The following is a 17,486-nucleotide window of genomic DNA, read 5'->3' as shown; positions in this document are numbered from 1 at the left end:
TTCGCGAGTAAACTCACATAATATTTATTTCATGCACTTACTCTATGGATTTCCTCAAATCACACCTGGTTTTCCCAGTCATTCATAGCTTTTTTAAGAATTATATCATATTTTCTAAGAACCAATAATTCAAACTTAATAATGAGGTTAAGCTTAGGTATTGGTTCATATTTTTATGTTCTTATTCACTAGCCACATTTCAAAACAACACGTGAGTGAAGCAAGTTCAAAATACCCTTTTGACTGATATGATGTACAAGAGAGATCCGTTTCAATGGATTTGCAGGCGAGCGAAGTGAGTCCCATTGGCACTGCCGGGGTCCAGGGGGTCATGGAATTACAGGCAGTGGCGGATCAAGGAGGATCCAGCAGCAATAATATAAAAAAACTTGAGTGAATTAAAAAATTTCAAGGTACAATATTATAGGTTTTATCGATGGAACTATTTGAGACTAGTCGGCAGGCTCACTTCGCTCGTCTGAATTTTTCATATTGGCATGCTCCTTTCCATCAAAAAGTCAAAAGAGACTTTCAGGAACTGTTTGATTCGAATTATGTAGTGCAGGATGGAAAAAATCGTGTTTCTATTGGTATGAATAAATATATCTCTGTAGAGACTCTGTTAGGATATCATGAAAATTATTTTATTCAGTTCAGGCCTTTAAAATTTGAGATAGGAATTTATTTATTTAATCAATGAGAATCACACAACTTACAGAAAAGTACCACAGGCTTATTATACGTGATTATAGGAATGACGTGGTTAACTTACAAAACATTCATATCAAACTCTCTCAAGTATGAATTTTCCTAGAAATGAAGAAATATGTATAGAAAACTGAATGAAAAACTGGAGAAAAGAATCCCTCTGATTTATCACCGCCATTACCTCAAGTTTACACTTTCAAATTCAGTTGTTCCTGAAAACCCTGGAAAAACAACTTATTTGAACTTAAAAAAATATTACATGGACCTGTGGAACAGATTTAAACAATTTCTGTCCATAAATTAATGAAAAACCGAAAAATATAGAAAAACGTTGGAAAACGCCAGCTTCAATCAATCAATCAAATCAATCAAATTTCATTTATTCAAGTAGTTGCATATAAAAGACAAGCTTCACAACATTGAATCGTCACAATCAATAATAAACACAGAAAATACAATAGTGCAAGGAGGAGACGTCAAAGAAAAACACTGCCTTCAGGAGCACCCCCTGGAAGAAATCAATTAATTTCAGTTGGTATAAAGGAAATTTTTATTTTGTAATAATTCTATGACATGTAATTTTCTTCCCTCAAGACATCCACACATTCATCCACTGTGTATGGCGCTCTTTTTAACAGAACTTTCCTTATCCTTCCGGTCATCTTTGAAAAGTTGGAAAAATTTTTGAAATTATGGGGGAGTCTATTTATAATTTTTATTGCGCAATAGTGTGGGCCTTTCTCCAAAACCAAATAGCTTCCCTCTTATAATATTATTGATTAACGAGATCTTTGTTTCGGTTTCGTATGTTTTCTCCACCAAAAAATTATTCAGACGATGTTATTGCACATGAATTAATGATGATGGCAGATAACTATTTTCAAATTGATTATAAATAGAATAGTCTAGAATATTCCTGAGATAACATTTTTTGTAATTTTGCATTTTTGTTGTCAAGAGCAATACGTGATCTGTTTCACGGTGACATCCCAGAGGACCACTGAGGAGGACATTGTTCGAGACTGGAATGAAATTCGTTCAACTGCCGGAGAAATTTTGAAAGAAGTCAATCAAGAATTGACAAGGTCGCCATCCAGGGTGAAAGTTCGTTTGGCTGGTGAGTCTCTCATGAGTAATTTTGTGAACTTTTTCTCAAAGTTTCTTCAAGTAGAAATGGTTGAATAGAAATAATTCTTGGACTTTATGATAGGGGACTTCAAGCCTACTAATTTTCTTTTTCATCTCATATATCATCATGATTATAGATATATTTTTAAACCGACCAATATTTTCCCAATGCCTAAGGATTTCTCATTTTCATTTTTCAAATTCATAAATTGTTTCCTTTCAAAAGAAGTTTAGTGATACACAAAAATGAATTGAGCTATATTAAGCTCAATACAATGATATCATTGTTTATCTTTTCAAAAATAATTCTGTAATCCACAATTATTATTGTTACACGACCAAAATCAAACCTGTTTTAATTATAACTTATAATTTTATAAATTTAAACTTATTTATTTAAACTTATAAATAAAACTTATAATTTTCAGGAAAAAGAGGTAATTGTTAAAGTTGAACATTCATATTTATGATTTTTGTTCTAGTACGGTTTTATTGAAAAATAATATAATTATTTTATTAGTTGATTTTTCTTCAATATTCACACATTTTCTAGTTTCATGACAACATTTTAATGGATTGTTTTCATTATATGATCACCTTTAATATACCCTACTTCCTTTAAAATAAAGTTATAAAGAGAGTAGGCCAGAAATTGTATACCGGTATGTCATAAACTGCTAACTGCAGAAATAAATCAAAATCCCAAGTAGTTCTATAATAGTTATTTGTGCAACTAGTGCGCAAAGTGACAGTTTGCTGCACCGAAAGAAACGTTTACGCCCGAGCCGTAGGCGAGGGCGGAATGGTTTCTTGAGTGCAGCAGAGGAACTTTGCGCACGTATTTCACATTAAGTTTTTCCTACAGTTACCATTGAATATGAAAAGTGGGTAATTATGGGTAAAATTGCCTGAAATGCATCAAATGTTTTTCTGTGTAATTTTATTATTGATAAAAACCTTAATTTATTGTCAAATTGAATAAAAATGTTGTCCTTGGTTATAATATCTACCGTACTTAATAACATGCTCGTTGTGCTTCGTTGCACCTCTGCTCACTATAGCAGCCACAGCAGTCACTGTTACCAACTTCATTTTGATTCTGCTGCACTGTTGCTCCATATAACCTACTAAGTATTTTGCGTTGCCATGTTGCAAATCTGGAGTGCAGAAAAATTTTCCCCTCACTAGAGCGGAAAAGTGTTTCTTTGCGTTCTGTAATCAGTGCAGCAATGGCCACTTTTCAACGTAACTGTAGGAAAATAATATAACAATCAATCATTTTAATCTATTATTACTAATCAATCAACCATATATTTAGGGTTTTGAATCGTTTACTGCAGAAAGCAAACAAATGCAATGGATTTTATGCTTTGTATAGGCTAGTACGGTAGCTGCAAAATAGCTTTAATAAATTAGGTAACTGCAGAAAAAGAAGACATCGCAAGTAGTTTTCCTTTCAGATTCAAACAGTGGTAGGGAGAATTTGAGAGTCAATGTGTTTCTTTCTGCAGTAAACGATTCAGAAATCTTCATAAATGCACTATTTATTAAGTTATGTTTCATTTTTGATGACAACATTTTTCCTTCATTATTTATTTCTTGTGTTTGTTCTCATATTAATACACCGTTGTTTCTTTAATATTTTAAAAGAATAAATTTAACAATATACTTATTATTACTATACAATATTAAGCTTTTACGCCCTTCTTTCAGATCAACAACTAAACATTTTGCAGTTTTGAAGCTAATTCAAAGACGTTCGCAACATAATCATCTTGGAAGTGTCAGCTAAAAGTTCTTACTAATCCACTGGGAAAAGAATTCAAGTTCAGAGTAGAATAATGTTTGGAAGTGATGATTCCGTTTTCTGATAGATTCATTGATATCTTCAGACTATTCAATATTCAAATTTTTGAGAAATGATTTCATGATTATTATACAAATAATTTCAAGTATCACAAAGTCTTTTTTGTCTTCATAATTTTGGAATTACTTAATTACTACTCTACTATTCTTCAATTTTTAATTAAATGCATGCAAAATAATGTTCAATTTTTCATATCACCATACATAAAAATATTTTCATTATTAACGTCCATAATATGCTTCTGAGAGAGAATCAGAATAACTGAATTTTTAATCAGCAGCCATAATTTTCGCTAATATTTCTATCATTGTTAAAAATATCACTCTTTAAATATTAATTTTTCTTTATTTGCACATTCAAACTCATTTTATTCTTACTTTCCCCTTATTTTCAAATTTTTTTGCTGGCAGTTATCATTATCACCCTCATCCTATCATTCATATGAGACTGCATGCTCTCTCATCATCTTTATTGAAAGCACCTCTCCTTCATCACTTCATATATTCATTTTCACCATCACTTTCACCATCAACTCTATTAAGGCATGTTTAAGAAGTAGTTTTCTAAGTATTATTTTCTTTCTTTTCAAACGTTAGTTTTAGTATCTTTTTTTTTGTTTTGATTGAATTGTATACTGTACTTATTGTTGTGTTAAGGAAACATATTTGGGTCATTACCTGTTGTTCCCGATGTGATATTGTGAATGAATAAATAAATGAATAAATAATAATAATAATAATAATAATAATAATAATAATAATAAATAATAAATAAATAAAAAATAAATAAATAAAAATAAATAATAATAAATAATAAATAATAATAATAATAATAATAATAATAATAATAATAATAATAATAATAAATAATAAATAATAATAATAATAATAATAATAATAATAATAATAATAATAATAATAATAATAATAATAATAATAATAATAATAATAATAAATAATAAATAATAATAATAATAATAATAAATAAAAATAAATAATAAATAATAAATAAATAAATAAATAATAATAATAATAATAATAATAATAATAATAATAATAATAATAATAATAATAAATAATAAATAATAATAAATAAATATTCATGAGTCGATGCTTTTAGGTGATAACTTGGAAAATTCATATGTTATATTATTTGCTATAATATGTTATATATAAATTTGGGAGAGAAATAGCACAAAGTCGCCTTATTTTTTCTCTCCCTATCATTTTGATCATCTACTTATTGTATGAATCAATAAAGAATAAAAAAAATGAACAATAATGAGTGATTTTCGGGAATTTAATGCTGGAAAAATTGTTTATCAATTCCTTAATTTTTATTATTCACATGATAAAGCTGTTATTATAATTTTATCAAATTATCCATCTATTAGCCTAATCATTACCGTATAAAATTGAATTAATTTGTAAAATCAAATTAAAGTTTTATTTTTTTGATCTACAGTTATTTCATGGCCAACGTTCTTCATAGCCATTTATTATTTATTAGCTAACCACTTATCATTCACTACTTACAACATTATTCATAAGCTTTTGTTCTATCATTCATTAGAAATAAAATATTATTCTTTACTTTGATAGTTATTTCTATTTGGATAAAAATTTTCTTCCACATATATTATGATATATGAGATACAGATTAATTCGTGTTGATTTCAACATCAATCAAATGTATTTGTTAAAATAAAGTCAAACCTTTTCACATCGTTCCTCATTATATTATCATTTTTACGTCACAGAAGGTCTATTCATTGAAAGTATTTTTAGTCTATTTCTCTCTCAGGAGTTCTCTACTTATTTCTAGATATTTCGTCCATGATTAATTACGATAAATGTCTGTTTCAATAATGAGTGATTTTCGGGAATTTAATGCTGGAAAAATTGTTTATCAATTCCTTAATTTTTATTATTCACATGATAAAGCTGTTATTATAATTTTATCAAATTATCCATCTATTAGCCTAATCATTACCGTATAAAATTGAATTAATTTGTAAAATCAAATTAAAGTTTTATTTTTTTGATCTACAGTTATTTCATGGCCAACGTTCTTCATAGTCATTTATTATTTATTAGCTAACCACTTATCATTCACTACTTACAACATTATTCATAAACTTTTGTTATATCATTCATTAGAAATAAAATATTATTCTTTACTTTGATAGTTATTTCTATTTGGATAAAAATTTTCTTCCACATATATTATGATATATGAGATACAGATTAATTCGTGTTGATTTCAACATCCATCAAATGTATTTGTTAAAATACAGTCAAACCTTTTCACATCGTTCCTCATTATATTATCATTTTTACGTCACAGAAGGTCTATTCATTGAAAGTATTTTTAGTCTATTTCTCTCTCAGGAGTTCTCTACTTATTTCTAGATATTTCGTTCATGATTAATTACGATAAATGTCTGTTTCATTCATGATTGATTGTGGATTAATGTGATATTTTTATATGGGATAAAATTTTATATTTTTATGTTTTTAACAGAAACGAGAGAACGTAACGCGAATTTCGGGTCCAGTCGGCTACTAGCCAACTCTCCCATGTCTACAAAAATTGTTAATGGCAGTTTTGTTGCTGTCTTTGATAATGGAGGTGCAGTATCTCAATGCGCAAATGTATTGTCCAATCTGCAAACACAATCTAAGGATAGTCCAGGCAAGTAGAATAATTTATTACAATATCAAATAGTGATCGATGCTGTTTTCCATGATGAAGCAATTGATAATAACTCTATTGGAGATTCGACATGCATTTCCAGTATATAATTAGACCTACTCACTATTGAGTACGAAAAACGTGAGTAAATTCTATCATTAACTGAAAATACATGTCGTATCTTCAATAGATTTGACAAAAGTAGAGTACACCCATTCCATACGGAGTCTCGCAATGGAACCTTCCTAATTTTTCAATGTGGTTACAAAAAATATGAGAGATACTAAAAGCGTTACTTCATTGCTGAACACACTGTGCGATTTTGCTTTGGATAGGCCTATATGTTATTTACATTATATTACGGTACTTTAATTTATATGTCATTATATTTACTTTATGTAATTTTTTTAGATACTGTTAAAGGTACAGGAAACAAGCCTTCATGATGAACACTTCATATTTTGTCATTTTCATATTCACTCATCATTTCAGGTCTCTGATTATTAAGACACAATAAAAAGTATCAAGTGCCTTTAATTTTTTTGAAATATAACTAGTTTCAACTCTTCAAGAGCCATTTGCTTGACACTTGAGGATTGCTCTTGAAGGGCTGAAAATAATAGTGTTGCAATAAAATGGATGGTACTAGATAATTTTTTGTGTTTCTATCATTTCAGTTTCACGTTTGAAAAATAATGTTCTTTAAAATTCGTCCTCCATTGTTGTCTTATATACGTAGGAATTTCTCAATAGTTTTGTGTCATTTTTGTTGGAATGGCTTTCACTACCCGTTCGTCTACAAATACGTCCCACTTAGAAATAAGTGAACAAGTTATTAGTGTATGCCTGTTAAGAGCCCTACACACACATCGATTTTTGGACGTTCGATTTTTTGCCGTCCTTATAAATTCTAGCAGATTGAATGGAACTTGCTTTGACAAACACAAGATCACATCATATGTCTGTCAAGTTATGTTCACTCTAATAGAATTTATAATAAATAAATATCTTTATTTGCAATCGGGGCCACGCCCCATACAAAGTCACAATCATCATGATACAAACAGACAAAATACACAAACAATATGGAAACATCGATTATAATTACAAACAGGATAACTCAATTCATTCAATTGAGTGAAACGTCATGATTAAATTGCTGCGATTGTTAAAAAGACTCACTGCCGGCTCAACCTGTTATGCTTAGTATCTCTGATCTTATTTTGAGTGCCTCTACTGTAAAATTGTACACGGAATTTATTTTTTCTACACTCAAGTTTGATAGCAGTACGATTACTTTATCTGCATCATTTACTATATTCCGAGTGAATTTGGCAGTGAATTGCCTCCTGATGTGGCAGTACATGGGACATACTAATAAAAAATGTTCTACGGTCTCATCAGTTCGAAAGTTGCAGATTGGACAGTGCTCTTTGCAATTTATCCAAATACCCTTCCCTTCAACATACAGGTAAATACTCAGGTCGTTAGCCAATCTTAGTTGGGATGAACAACGAATCTTTGAAAAGGCCAATCTAAATCTGAACTGCTCACCTAAAATGAAATTTGGATTCAACTGCGTGTATCTGGGAGAGGATTGGGAATCGATGGCTCTACCTACATCTAAGTTGTACAGATTACCACAAAATGCTTTTATAAGCTCCTCATAGCGTTGTTTCAAAGCATTCACATCAATACTATAATTCGTCCACAAATTTTCTGCTGAGGCATTGAAAAACTGGCTTTTTAGTGAATGTACCCAATTGAATCTGAGCTTTGAATTATCAATTCCTCCCTGCGCTAATTCTGATACCATAATATCGTAGCACTTCCTAGGGTATCTACTATTTGGCATTTCCAGAATTCGAATCAACCATTTGACGGCTTTACAGAACACAATGAAAGCCAATTTGAACGTTGCTGACTGAATACTGATTGCCCGCCCAGTCAGGAGTGCCGCCATTCAACAAAAGTAGACATTTGAAAATTGACATTGAATTTTCTCTATGGATTCTATGCTGAACAGACCCCATATTTCAGAGTTATATAATACTCCCGGTAATAAGACAGTCTCAAATAACTTTAAGATAAGATAAGATAAGATCTTTATTCGTTACATTTGTTTGCATAAATACAATATTTATCAAGCCATGACATGTCAATAATAAGAATACAATAAAACAATTACAAACATTACAATCATAACACATAGAAACACGTCAAAAACTATGAAAGTTTCATAATAGGATGAAAGTTACTTTAGTCAAGAAACAGTTAGGCATAAAAAACGAGAGATCTATGGTTGAAATAGTTCTTCAACCTTGTATGGGCAGCTATTGACAAGATAATACTTCAATCTATTTAAAAAACATCCATTAGTAGTTTCATCCTTCAAGTAAGATGGAAGCAATTGAACATTTTCATACCCCTATACCAAGGGTCTCTTCCTACCAGGTCTAATCTAATTCTCGGTAGCTGGAAACATGACTTCTTGTTGAATACGTAGGCGTGTGGCTGGGTTCCTCAATATTAATTCTATTTTTCCTGATATAAGTCACCAGCTTCTGTATATAAATTGCTGGTACCGTCAGAAGATTATTTCTTACGAAATGTGGTTTGCAACTCTCTCTAAATCCCAATCCATATATTATTCTAACAGTCTCTTTTTGCCTCAAGAAGATTCGATCCAATAGAGTCTGGTAACTTCCCATAGCATTATGCTGTACCTAACCACAGAAATAAAATATGCATGGTATACACTCAGGGCTGCTGGAATGTCTGATGACCCTCGAATCACTCTCAATGCAAACAATGCTTTATTCAGCTTCTTCTCCAATAGGTCAACCTCTGAAGCCCATCTCAAAGGTTGGGTGTACATCTATCAACAAATGATACATCTAGTAGTTAACTTTATTTTACTCTCCCATGTATTGCATTTCGCCTTAGCCAGAGCATATCTAATAGCTGCACCAATGCTCTTTGCCTTTGTACACATGGATGAGCAAAAATAATTGAATCTACCTGAACTGGAGAACTCAACCCCCAAGTTTTACGATTTTTGCGATTTCTATTTTGTCATTGAAATAGTAAAAAGGTAAAAACTTCCCTAATCTTCCTTTGTAGAAAGGTATCACCTTTGTCTTATCCGTATTTATTTTTAATTGTATGCTCTCACAGTAGGTCTCCAAGCACCGAAGTTTTCTACGCATGTCTGAAGTACTGTCAGCCAAAATTACAATGTCGTCCGCGTACTGGAGCATGAATACATCAAACTGGCCGTTCATCGTGTAAACCCTGATTCCTGAAATAATCCTCTACATCGCTTATATAGAGAGAGAAGAGAAGCGGACTGATGGAATCGCCCTGCAAAACACCCCTCTCCACAGGAATGATATTATCACCTACTTTTAATATTGCATGGCTATACAAATGATCGAAATCTGATAATTTTACTGCTAACTCCCATGCTTCCAAGCTTGTACCACAATTTAGAGTGGGGGACATTATCGAACGCAGCCTGGAAGTCAATAAATAGTGCATATATTCCTATGTCGCATTTCAACATAATGTGTTATTACGGAATGCAAAACGAAAATGTTGTCTACACAACCCCTATCCTTTCTGAAACCACATTGGCCATCTGGGAGCACGTTACACATTTCTGCCCACGTCGCGAGTCTAAGTTCCAATACTTTTGTAAATATTTTAACCATAGTATTTAAAAGAGCTATCATTCTGTAATTTTTCGGATCCTTACAATCGCCTTTCTTGTGAAGGAAAAATACTAAAATATTGAACCATTCCTTGGGAATTTTCTCTTCTTTAAATACTTTATTTAACAGTCTTAAAACATAATTTCTCCATTGCGGGGGCAGGAATTTGAAAAACTCATAGGTAATGCCTTCAGTTCCGGGAGCTTTTCCTGAGCTTAATATTGCAAGTACACGACTCAGTTCATTCATAGTTATTTCTGAATCCAGACATGGAACTACGTCTTGAAAAGTTGGTACCGGAAGATAAACATCAATATACTTGGTAAGCAAAAACTCAGACCAAGTTTGAAAATCAATCATATTAACTCTCACAGGTTTTCTATGGAAGTATGCTACTGCTTCCAAAATTCTTTTACATTTCTACAGTTGGAAAATATATCTTAATATTATTAATAAATATCATTTTCTTATTGTAAATGACTGTTTTGTAATCCTTTCTTTTGGTCAAATACGGTAGGAGGACATCATTAGAAAAGTTTCCTTTTTTAGCAGCTCGAAAAGCTTTACGGACACTCTTTTTAAATGTAATACATTCATAGTCAAACCATGGTTTATTTTTATTTATTCTGTAATGGGTATTCTTAACAAGGTTAAGTTGTTCAGCAGCTTCTTTTATAACGGACAACAGATAAGAATAGCCACAGTCAATTTCGGCTTCATCAATATTTAATTCGGTATTAAAAGACAACATCAAGCTACGAAAAGCTGACTCCTTGTCTGATGACCAGATTAATTTTTTGAAGCCTACCCTGTCTGTACAAATTAGTTGTTTATTCTCAATAATAAAATTAGTTTCAATTGTAATTGGAAAGTGATCAGATGAGAGAATAATCTCTTCAACCTTCATATCAGTTACAGTTTCAGTGAAAATAGTGTTGACCCATATCATATCAATCGTACTCTTTCCTTGCATACTAACAAATGTAAATTCATCACATGAATCACTCCTACTTCTGCCATTAATAGTATTAAATAATTACTTTCCATCATTTTCACTAACAATTTCCCTTGTCGATTTGTAACTTTATCCTTAGCCTGTCTAGTTGATAAGATATTGTGTCTTTTAAATACGGTATTATCTATGGAATTATTTAGTTCTCCAATTCTACAGTTGAAGTCGCCTCCTATATGTACACAGGTAATGATTGAATAACGTGTATGTTACTCGAAAAAAATGTTTCAAGAGATTCAATGCCTTTTTGAACCTCATTAGGACTGAAATAGACTAGTCCAATTATTAAAGTAATTTTATCGAAAGCAGTTAATTTCACAAAAACAAAATAGTCGTTACTCTCGATCACCGTGTACTCGAAGAAATTCCTTACTAACAAGAGAAATCCCCCACTAGCTCTACCGGATGAATTGACAAACACATGATCACATCATATGTCTGTCAAGTTATGTTCACTCTAATAGAATTTATAAGAACGACAAAAATCTTAACGTCTAAAAATCGATGTGTGTGTAACTAAACTCAACATCACTTCAAATGATAACAGATTTCACATCACCTCCACCATTGAATACACTATTTCATTCAAAAGAAGTAGAATTATTCATTCAAGATAATTATATTAAAATTTATCGACTGCCTATCTACAAGTTATGTTAAGTTAAATCTATATTATATTAAGGAAAGAATTGGTTTATTTATACACGTACGGGATAGGAAATTCAAGAATGATGCATCTGACGCGTCTAAACTACTGGACTGATTAACTTGAAATTTTGCATATAGATTCTTATTTATTAACCGAGGATGTTTATAGGTCTATTTTCAATTCTTCGATATTTCAGTAAGTGTAGCCTTGCGGAGCACGGGTTACCTACTAGTATGTAATAAATGAATGAGTGAAATCTATTAAAATTATGTTTCGTTTGAAAACGAATGAGTAAATGTTTGTAAGAAAAGTTTAATTTGAAATAAATCATTTTTCTTTGTACAAAAAAATGATAAACTGATTCCTGACCATTATTTCAACAAATGAAAATTGAATTACAATTATAAATCTAGAATCTATTCACTTGGCTAAATATCTACTTTGTGATCGCACTTGAAACTTTTAGGGAAAAACTTAATATATTTTATAAACCTACCTTATTTCCTTGGCCACGAACTGCAAAAATTGCTTCTGGAGTCTTCCATTCCCAACGCACTGTACGTAAGTGAATAAATTCATTTATTGAAGTAATTTGACTGCTAGTGGTTTTATTTAATAACAAAAAAGTGATAAAATAAATACTATCACTAGCTTCCTGTTCATGAGCATGTGTTTCTATATTCATATATGATTTATTTTCTTGAACTGCAGAAAACTTGACACAAAACCAATTACTAAAAGAATGCAATCTGTAAAAGTAAGAAATTTCACTTAACTTTCACGACACAAAGAATCTTTTACCCAATTACAAAAAAAAGTTAAAAAAAAAATTAGCTTTCAAAAACTAAAACTAAAAAACTGAAATTTGCAGTTCTAGAAAATCTTATAACTAACACATGATCATGAACAAGAAGTTGCTGATAGCATTTATTTAACATTACCTATTTTACTCACTCACTTGAAAATGACATTACAAGTCGAAACATGCTGTGAGAAGTGAAATAAAGTTGAAAAAGGGTACTTGGATTTTATTTTTGTGTGAATACGAACAGCCCTTACCCAGAAAGTGAATATTGTCCATTAAATTTGTAAAGATGCTGTGCTCAAGCTTTTCGTTTGTTATTATTTTCCAGAATCACAATTTGACAATATTACAGTCCTATAATCTTCATAAGAGCCGATCACTTTCGTTCGATCAGCAAGACTATATATTTGAAGAGAAAAAAAAACGGAGACCTGACCTCGCCAATAAAATACAATTCGCTTGTTAAAGCGAAAAAATCAGAGATGTGCAAAAAATGTGGTCACGAAATAAGTGCAACTCATAAATGTGTCGAGTAATTTGATTTCATTCCAGTGGTGTGTATCATTTTCATGTCAGCACGATTTTATAACAGAAGATGATGTAATAGTAGGTGTCGTATTCTGTAGTTTAAATACTCCTGTAGACGTCAGTTACGTCTACCAGAGAGGATAGAATTAACATTCTATACATTTTATGTTACATAACAATTAAAACAATGTAATGTAATTATAATAATAATTACATTATTATAGTAATAATATGTTATTAGAACAATTACAATGTAATGTTACATTCTATACTCTCTGGTAGACATAAGCCATATATAATCGATTCATCTCATTAAAAGTTCTAATATATGCTGCTTTTTTCATTAGGAAGATTAGAGAATAATTAATGTGGATTTCTCCTGCACATTGATGACTATTCAAAAATGTATGGAGAGTCAATGCATTTATGAGGAGCAATCTGATACCGTATATGCAACAATACAATTATACATAGATTAATCAATGTGGAATAATATAAATAAATAATAAATCTATTATTTATCTAATAATAAATAGCAATAAAACTTCATTCTATTTGATTTAATAATCAATTAGAATTATTCAATAATTGAATTATAAAATATCCTAGAATCATGCAATTTTGCCCTTTTTTGTGTAATAAAGGAAACTAGCTGTTTCACATTTTGATTTTGTTTCTGATGCTTTTCAAATCTATATTTGTAACAGATATTGTTTTCGTTTTATGTTATGGAAATGTATGGTATCCTATCAGTGCATGAAACAAACCACCTCAAGGTCATCTAGGTCAAACACACCCACCTCAAGGTCATCTAGGTCAACCACACCCACCTCAAGGTCATCCAGGTAACCACCTTAACCTCAAGGTCATTCAGGTCAACCACCCTAACCTCAAGGTCAAAAAAAAAAAAGATTGAAAAAAAAATTAAAAAAAAAAAAATAAATAAAAAAAAAATTGAAAAAAATAAAAAAAAATAAATTGAAAAAAAAAAATAAAAAATAAAAAAAAATAAAAAAAAAATTAAAAAAAAAAAAATTAAAAACACATAAAATCAGAAATAAATGAAAAAAAGAAGTATTGAGTTCCCAGGAAATTGACATAGATAATTTGCATCGCATATCCTGTTTCAATTTTGATAAGAGTGAAAGGAATAAACACTTCATAATAGAACAAATCACATCTGGACTAAGAATAGAGTTCGCGGGAAATGATTTACACCACATATATCCTGCTTTCATTTTTATTAGATGGAAAGGATATGCGGTCAAGAAGTGGAGTAATTTCTAGAAGGAAACCATAAACAGCTTTACTCACAAACTAAATAAATGGGAAAAAAAGGGAAAAAAGGGGGAAAAAAATTGGACATTGTGTCTTGTGCAGTCATGCCACCAGTACGTGGGGATTTTCGTATAGTAATGAGATCACACCAGATGAATATGTCCATGGTAGACCTACTAGATCAAGATGTCCATGGGAGACTCTAGATCAACATGGCCATGCTGCTCTAAAGATCAAAATGGTATTGAAGATAGATATTTTCAACGACTCCCACTCCATGTTCAGACATGACATATGAACATTCTCAATGACCCTCACTCCTCCTGTCATGGACCATCATGTCTGTATGGTATAATGGGTCGTCCACCAGTGGTCAGTCAGTCAGTTCAATTACTGATCAGTTACTGATCAATTCTGTTCAGTCACTGTTCAGTTACTGTTCAGTCACTGTTCAACTGTTCAGTTACTGTTCAGCATGTTCAGTTACTGTTCAGTCACTGTTCAACTGTTCAGTTACTGTTCAGTCGGTTACTGTTCAGTCATTGAACAGTGACTGATCAGTAATTGAACTAACTGACTGACCACTGGTGGCGTGGTCATTGGTCATATGACGGGAGGTGAGTGGGGTCGTTGAAACAGCTTCATTGAAAGCATAACAAGATGATTTCTTACCTATATGAACAGTGACTGATCAGTAATTGAACTAACTGACTGACCACTGGTGGGCGTGGTCATTGGTCATATGACCGGGGAGGTGGAGTGGGGTCGTTGAAACAGCCTTCATTGAAAGCATAACAAGATGATTTCTTACCTATATGAATATGGTTGGGGAACGAGCTGTGGAGGGATCTCTCTGCAAACGAGTCCACTGCTCATACAATCTGCGCACATGTCTTCACCCTACATTCACATTGCAGGACTTTTTGGAAGCGGTTGTTGCAAGGTCAGTCAAGGTCTGTGCACCGTACTGTGAAGAACAAGCATCCATTGTTATTACTACTCCAGTGAGTACTGCAGCTGTTACAACAACTCTTGCTGCTAGCATCACAACTACTCAAGCTAGTACTACTCCAACTGTAATGCTGCTACTACAACTCTAACACGTGCCAGATCTAGTAACAACATCAGCCTGCAGTGGAGCAAGCAGATATGTGTGAGTGTGGAGACTGTCTACTAGTAACCAGCAACCAATGGATTGTGCAACCATTTCTGAAGTTTGGAGATAAGGACCTGCCTGAACCGTTTGGAACGGCTCAAAACTTCTTGAAGACATTGACATACATCTTCCACAACGCTGAAGTATCAAGCTGCACCGATCTATATGAGGGAGCAGTCATCTTGAAATTCATGTTCGGCAGAGGATTTTGTGAAATAAGCAATCGACTAGGAGATTTGTATCACTACATAGTTCTTCATATATTGGACTGAAATATTATCTTTGTGCACTATATTATATATTTTCATGCATACTGTTAATAAACATTTAGTAATACCACAATTGTTACACATTTTATTCCATACAACCTTCAACTTCTAGAGTAAGCATAAGGTGTGAGATAAAGCATAAATTACATCCTATACTGTTAGTCATCCAATACAATAGGAATCATCCTACTCTGATAAACATCTTTATGCAGGAAGTTGGTTAATCATGACTTCCGCCAACATCATGGTCTGATGAACTTGTTGCCTATATAAATGCTTATTAACAAATTCATATCGCCATTATGGATAAGACAGCGATAGCGCGAGAGCTGCACAGACAAGCTCGTCAGAATTTTCCGACAAGAAAGGTTATAGTCAAAGGTCTTGACAATCTCTATCAGGCTGACCTTGTTGAGATGATACCATATGCTCGACATAACAAAGGTTACAAGTACATTATTACAATCATAAATTGTCTCAGTAAGCATGCATTTGCTATACCAATAAAAAATAAGTCGGCTGATGAAGTGGTTAAGGCAATGCAACCTATATTTGAAAAACATCTAATGAAAAATCTACAGACCGATGATGGTAAAGAGTGGTTCAATACAAAATTCCAACAACTTGTGAAACAGTATAATGTGAATCATTACTCAACTAGATCAGATAAGAAGGCATCTATAGTGGAACGCTTCAACAGAACACTTAAACAGTTAATGTGGATCAAGTTCACTGAGCAAGGAACCTATCGTTGGACAGACATTCTAACCTCACTTCTCAAAGAGTATAATACCAAGATTCATTGAACAATAGGTATGAGGCCAGTAGATGTGCAGAAGAAGCATGAGAAAGTGCTGCTTTCCAGGCTTAGCAAACAAAGACGAGAGTATAAGGATAAGTTGGATAGTAAACTGAAAAACAAGTTCTATCCTGGTCCTGGTCAAAACATTGAGCCAGGCGATAAGGTGAGAATCAGCAAGTATAAAAAGACTTTTGACAAGGGTTATCTAGCCAATTGGACAAATGAGCTGTTCACAGTAACACGTGTACGTCACACAGTACCTGTAACATATGAATTGGAAGACTATAGAGGTGAACCCATTGAAGGAGGATTCTATTCTGAAGAAATTGTAAAGACAAAAGTGCCCAGTGTTTTCAAAATTGAAAAAGTGTTGAGGAAAAGAGGAAAGAAACTGTTGGTAAGCTGGAAAGGATATAGCTCCAGTCACGACTCATGGATTGATAAGAACGATCTTGTGTAAGATGAAACAGGTTGTGCAACAGAAAAACCAGTTTAGAGTTATCGATTTTGACAAAGTGATTAGGGGGTGTGGCTTGGTGGAAATGGATACAAAGAAAAAGCGTCATGGACCATTGTTCCCCAATCATATGAGATGTATTATGTGGACCTTCTGGTTGCGGCAAAACCAACCTACTATTCAACATGCTTTTTGATGAGAAAGGAATTCAATTTTCAAACATCTACCTTTTTTCAAAGACTACATTCCAGTCCAAGTATGAGCTGCTCCGTACAATCATGCAAGGACTTGCAGGAAATGGAATAAACTATGTCGAGTGTGATACAAGTGAAGAAATACCCGACCCGCATGAGCTGCCACCCAACTCAATAATTATTTTCGACGATGTGATTTGTGAGCAGCAGGATACCATCAGGAAGT

The 17,486-nt window shown here is 32.3% G+C and overlaps 2 protein-coding genes across 2 annotated transcripts; both read left to right on the top strand.

Moving 5' to 3' along the window:
- Nucleotides 1–1,666: 1,666 nt before the first annotated feature.
- Nucleotides 1,667–6,442, top strand: LOC120356222 (histidine decarboxylase-like; the record flags this gene model as incomplete). The annotated part of the gene is made up of 2 exons (XM_039445126.1): nucleotides 1,667–1,825; nucleotides 6,227–6,442. Coding segments are annotated over 2 exons (338 nt in total), but the record flags the coding sequence as incomplete, so codon positions are not given.
- A 10,180-nt stretch (nucleotides 6,443–16,622) lies between these two features.
- Nucleotides 16,623–17,069, top strand: LOC120356221. The gene has a single exon (XM_039445124.1). It carries the CDS (start codon nucleotides 16,623–16,625, stop codon nucleotides 17,067–17,069), a length of 447 nt encoding a protein of 148 aa, XP_039301058.1.
- The last annotated feature ends 417 nt before the right edge of the window (nucleotides 17,070–17,486 follow it).

This window comes from Nilaparvata lugens, unplaced genomic scaffold (assembly GCF_014356525.2).
Source record: "Nilaparvata lugens isolate BPH unplaced genomic scaffold, ASM1435652v1 scaffold6197, whole genome shotgun sequence".
In the NCBI taxonomy this organism is placed as follows: Eukaryota; Metazoa; Arthropoda; class Insecta; order Hemiptera; family Delphacidae; genus Nilaparvata; species Nilaparvata lugens.
This window is presented reverse-complemented; position numbering and strand designations above follow the sequence as displayed.